Source organism: Morone saxatilis, unplaced genomic scaffold (assembly GCF_004916995.1).
Source record: "Morone saxatilis isolate NCDOM2014 unplaced genomic scaffold, NCSU_SB_2.0 Contig17, whole genome shotgun sequence".
NCBI classification, from domain to species: domain Eukaryota; kingdom Metazoa; phylum Chordata; class Actinopteri; family Moronidae; genus Morone; species Morone saxatilis.
Genome location: NW_023339729.1, coordinates 15,522,679 through 15,528,604, shown reverse-complemented (window position 1 = coordinate 15,528,604; position 5,926 = coordinate 15,522,679). Strand labels below are relative to the sequence as shown.

General features: G+C 42.0%; 1 protein-coding gene across 1 annotated transcript in view; it reads right to left on the bottom strand.

Annotated features, from left to right (window-relative positions):
- Positions 1-3,898, bottom strand: part of LOC118326689 (nidogen-2-like) — a 4,181-nt gene extending 283 nt beyond the window's left edge. The window contains exons 1-7 of the mRNA XM_035659732.1: positions 3,875-3,898; positions 3,111-3,212; positions 2,844-2,983; positions 1,756-1,888; positions 1,304-1,648; positions 726-837; positions 537-592 (exon numbers count right to left, since the gene is read on the bottom strand). Of these exons, the coding sequence (XP_035515625.1) occupies positions 537-592; positions 726-837; positions 1,304-1,648; positions 1,756-1,888; positions 2,844-2,983; positions 3,111-3,212; positions 3,875-3,898 (912 nt within the window). The remainder of the gene's footprint in view (positions 1-536; positions 593-725; positions 838-1,303; positions 1,649-1,755; positions 1,889-2,843; positions 2,984-3,110; positions 3,213-3,874) is intronic.
- Positions 3,899-5,926: the final 2,028 nt, after the last annotated feature.

The window sequence follows — 5,926 nt, the reverse complement described above, 5'->3', positions numbered from 1 at the left end:
CACACACACACACACACACAGATGAACACAGGATGTTGGGATATTTTCTCAGGAACTGCACACACACACAAGAGACAAATCAATGTGCTTTTAAATACACAAACACATACACGTGCCAGTGTTTTGGAGGGAAACCCACATACCAATATCACAATGTTTTTATGTTCTAAGACTCATAAACATTAAACTCACGAGGATGTTGAAGTGTGTATTGGAAAATAATGCTTTTTCTCAGACAAACGCACGTCATTTCCCTTGCATATATAGTCTCTGGGATGCAAAACAACTTGTTTCATGAGAACTTTAACACTAATTGAGGGTTTGGCCCTGATGTGTGACTTCTTTGCTGAAAAATAACCTTTCATCATCCGAAACTGAGCTAAGATCAAAATCTTTTTCACACCAAAAGACATTTTGACCCTTACGTAACCAGGCTAGTTGACTGAGAACACATTCTTATTTACGGCGAAAGCCTGTGGGAGTAGTTTCAGAGAAGGGAGTGCTGGACACACACACACACACACACACATACACACCTGGGAGCTGCCCAGCACAACGGCAGTATTGTACTGCCAGCTGCTGAGCTGCTCTGCTGCAGAGGGCGAGGTAATGTTACCCTCCTGTTTCTCAAAGTGAACGTCCTTTCAAGACAACTACATATATATATATATATATATATATACATATATATGCATATTTATACACACATATGGTTTGTCTCTTACCTCCTGTGTCAAAATCAACATCATCTTCATCCACACTGACCACGTGACCTCCGGGCGAGAGACGTGGTTCATTTCTGGGAGGGGGGTAGACGTCTACCACCTCCAGAGGAACCTACAGAGACAAATACAGCGGGAAAATATGTTTTTCCTGTTGTCATTGAGAGCCAAGCCAATACGTTTTTAACTCTCTCCAGATGCTATAAACCCGAGAGCTATGATCTGAGCATTCTTTACATATTGTATACGCTGTGTAGGGTATCATAATCGCAGCTGTGCCAGCATTTTGTTGACTCCACCCTACCGTCTCCAAAACAGCGTTCCATTACAACCACAGAATTTACAAAAAGGGACTATAATTTCAAATCGTTATTACAAAACTCTGACAGCGCTGCCAGTTTACTTTTTTTTTTTAGAGAATTTGAACAGATTGCAACACAGGGGCTGCCATCTGCATGAGCTCTTGTAACATGAAACTAAAATATGATCAAGTAGCATCAAAAAGCGCCAGTAAGACCTGATGTTAAAACAAGTATTTACATGATAATTAGTGGAATTAGCAGTTTAATGTTTAGTGTTACCTGTGGGTGCTGTTCCGGACTGTGCTGAGCTCCTCCCTCTGGCACTGCTTCTGGAGAATATGGGGGAGCATACTGCCTCTGTGCTGGCTCTGAGCCGTACCTGGGTTCAGAGGTCAGTGGTACATCTTCGTTGCCGTACGACACCTGACGACCAGAGTCCTCTGAAGGGGAGGAGGGAGCATCAGGACTTGCTGGTTGAAGGGACTCTGAGTGCTCACCACCAGCGGGGGCTGGCTGGAATTCAGGGTCCCCGCCTGTCAGAGGGTAATCGTCTTCCTCCTGGTTATCAGGGTCAAAAGTGTTGTCTGAATATTCAAACTCAGCGTACTCAGGTGTGGTGGTGTCCTAGAGGCAGAAACCACGTAGGAGTCAGAGGAGTTTTCTGCATATTGTCACAAAAAAACAACTCTTGACTGTAAAATGAAGTGAATAAAAAAGAAAAACTCAAATACCAGGGAGAGGCCACGTCCTCCAGGTGGTACAGTAGCAAGGAGGCCACCAATGGATGCAGGAACAATGTTTTCGAAGGAGTAACGGCTCCCAGTGTGGAAAAGCCAAACACCTGGAATACCGGTATTCCCAACCCTAAGAAAGAAAGCAGTCAGTGTGAGCACACAGTCCGGTCTGTGTGCATGTCCAACCTCACAGGTTTATCAGCATTATTAATTACACCTGCTCTGTCAGAATGTGGACCTGGAGAAATTATTTTCAGGTGCAAAGCAATTAGCCTGAAGACAAAAGTGAATGTGAAAGGCCATTTATCTACAATCTGTTGTGACATAAAAACATCAGACTACCATCACAAAACCAACATGAAGCATTTTAAAACATTTGACTATACTTTTCAATACTGACAATATGCCAGCTTAAAAAGAGACTGTAAGAATTAAAGTGCTGATATATTTATCGCACATTGCTCTTCATGATACAGTTTTGAATACAATATAAAATATCCATAAAATGTCACTTAAGCAGAGGCCGTCAGTTTACTAAATGATAGAAAAGGCTCTATTGCTTTAAGATTTAATATCAGAGTTCACTAACTTGATGACGGTTGGGACAAAGGGTTTGATTTGCAAACAGTCTTCTTCTTTAGCCAGTTCCCAAATCTAATTATAAGTTCAGCTAACAAAGTCTGCTATCTTGTTGACTCTCTGGCTAGCTAACAAACACATTTATTTACAAAGGCACTGCATTTAATTAAAGCTAGCATTAGAGGTGTGTTGCCCGTTAACAAACTAGCTAACAAACAACAGCTGCTCTACTCAATTAACCTGCTAGCAAGTTAGTAATTACTACTGTAGCTGACTACTTTTATAGAAATAGATAGAGTTAAATACAGCTTTTTATGTCATATAATTAACTTTAATTCTGAAACAAACCTTTATAAATGTAACTTATACTTACACAACAACAGTATTGTTCAGATATTGATGTTTTTCTGGCCATGTTGCTAGCCACTGGCACACAGGTGAAAGATAATGTTGCCAGAAATGGCTGTAAGGAGATCTGTGATGCAACCTTTAGGTTTTTTACTTACTGGTAGAGGTTTTTAACACTCTGCTCGTCGCTGGTAACGCTGTAGTGAGGTCCCTCAGTTCGGGAGAAGTACAGATACGTGACTTCTCCTCTGCTGAATCCAACTCTAGCCGGCAGCTCGATCTCCACATTATAAGACTCCTGCGAGCGGAAACAAATCAGAATACCATTTTCTAACTTAACTGGTGCATCTCTACAAGTGCTGCAGTGGTAAAAATGTCCATGCTACTCAAGCTGTGAATTAAGGGCTTGTATATAACCAGTTTACCTTGGGTCGTGTCCCGAAGAAGTTCAGGCCACCTTCAGGGTAGAGGAAGAGAACGTACGAGTCGGTCTCATCGTAACCAACTACTGCCTGGAACGTATTGACCTGTAGAGAGAGACCAGAGACAACGTCAGGACAAATACTGAAAGTGTTCACTGGCAATGGTCGTTCAAGTCAAAATATATAGGGGGAAAAAATAAAGAATGGAAAGGAAGAAAGGAAAGAATGTTTTTTTAAATGATGCTACAGTCAACTTATTATTATTTACTTTCTCCTATCATAGTTTCTCCTTAGTGCTTGTAAGAGGAGGGTGAAGCCAGAGCGTTGCAGTCTGCAGCTGCAGCGCTCGATGCCACTCAACCCTGCACACTGGACCTTTAAATGGCTTCCTTAATATGCAAACTGGATCTAAAAAGTTGAATTTACTCTTATATAAGTTCAGCAGCTTACTAGCGTAGCGTAGCATGAGAAAGTGTCTAATAATAATGTTCAGCTCTGCTCGTGTCAGAGGGATGAGGTCACCTCCTGTGTGTCAGTCAGCGCAGCTCAACCACCCTCAATTATTCTAACACTCACTCCTCATATTTAAACTTCACACCTCTCCTCTCTCCTCCTCCCTGTGTCTCCTCCTCTTCCTCTCTCAATCTCTTGCTCTGCTGGGATTCATGTTTGGACTTCTCATCCTTCACACCCACCCTCCTCCTCTTCCTCCTCCTCCTCCTCCTCCTTCTCCTCTGACCACCACCACCAATTACTGACATACTGACCTGCGTATCTGTGTTTCCAAACATCTATTTAGCACAAATTAGGTTGGAATAAATGAATTGAATCAGTGTGTGTTTGATGAATGAGGCAGCCTTTTCTACCAGAAGATGACTTATTTCCTACATATATATGCAGAGGCGTCCGGCCCACTCTTCCTCCCAAAACCACAGCCTCCCAAACACTGATTTGGTGACAGAGGGGAAGACTGTGAGTGATCCCATGTTGTTTTCCTTTGGGACAGAATCAGATAATCTGTACACACACACACACAAACCAAGAAATGTACACACACACCACGGCCTCTCAACCCCCAGCCCAGATGTTGATCTCCACAGCTGTCTTCCTGTGTGTCTGGACATCTTTCATGATGATGTTACAGCATTCAAACCAGACGTCGTTACAACGTGAGACATGGCGTGCACGCACGTACACACACTTACACGAGCACGCACACAAACACAGATGTCCCTCCACCTATATTCATCTCATGTGAATGTATGTGTGTGTTCCTAATTGTTTACATCAACATCTTTAAACTATCTTGTTGTTTGTGGGCGTGGAGGACTTTGTAGCCTCCAGGCTCTGTGTAATTAGTGAGGAGGGGGTCTGTCTTTTTTTTTTTCTTTCTGTCTTCAGGGAAGGAGGAGAAGAAGCTGGAGCTACAAGAGGGGATCAGCTTTTTCTTTGTCCTTCATATCCCCTTCTAAATGTCTGTATTTTTTTCTCCCGCTACTCCTCCTTCTTCCTGGGAGGAGGAGGAGGAGGAGGAGGAGGAGAGGGGAGAGAGAAGATGAGAAGCAAAAAAGGAGGAGGGGATAGAGGGAGAGAGGTTTAGACAGATAGAGAGATGAAAGGATGCGGGGGATTGGCAGAGTTGGAAGAGAGGCCATGGGTTTAGTTTATAATGGGAGAAATATGGGGAAAAGAGGATGTTTACATCCAAACAGATATAAAAATGAAGTCAACAAATGACAATGTGAGTCAGTGTGTTTCCATCAAAATCTTAAATGTCTATTTCCCATTTGTATGATGGGATTTACTTTCCACACATAAAATTGATTTGAGGCTGAAATTTTTGTGGCTGAATAGTTGATTCCCATCAGGCTCAGCTGTTCTTAGTTTCTAATGCTAATTAGCAAATAGCAGCATGTTAACACGCTAAACTAAGAAGGTGAACATAGTAAACATTATATCTGCATGTTAGTGGAGTCACTGTGAGCATGTTAGCTTTTAACTCAAAGCATTGTTTTGTACAGAGAGCCGCCAGCATTACTGTAGGTGAAAATAATACAGTGCAGCCAGAAAGAAAATTAAACTTATGCAATTATGTTTCCATAATTCTTTTACACAGTTTTGTTTTATCAATAAGGCACCCTTGTTCCTCCTTAGTAAAGCAAAAATGACAATGTTTAGTTTTGTTTCCCTTTAGCTTTTCTTACTCATAAATTAAAAATCTGCATTAAAACAGGTGGATGGAAACTCATTTAGAGACACGCTGAAAGAGACTTTGAGAATGTATGTTTTTCGCTCTTTCATCCTTTATATGCTGTTTTTTCACAAAGTGGCTACATGTGAAAATGCCACTGTGTCGTTGTAGTTTGTCGAGGAAAAAGGCGCTTTTTTGAAAACCGTGCACACATGAAGGCTGTATTCACCTTCATACGCATTAGAGGAACAGTTTGACATATTGGGAAAATCCGCTCATTCATCTTCTTGAAGAGACCTATCCGCTCTCATGTTTATACACCAATTACGAAGCTACATCCTGCAGGCGGTTTGCTTAGCATACAGACTGGAATCTATCCAAAGGCATATGAGAATACAAGCTCCCAAAATGTCAAACTATTCCTTTAATTTGCGCTCTGTTCTCCTCCCCTCCTCTGTCTGTGTGGTCAGTTTGCTGTGTTTGAGTCTGTCTGAGTGTGTAAAGTATTCCTGGTGTGCTTTACAGACTCACAGCTGGAAGACAACAAATTGCAGCCAACACACATCAAAGACTTTCAGCCAGAGTGTAGCTCAGCATGTATGTGAGTGTGTGCTCCGACAATCCCCCG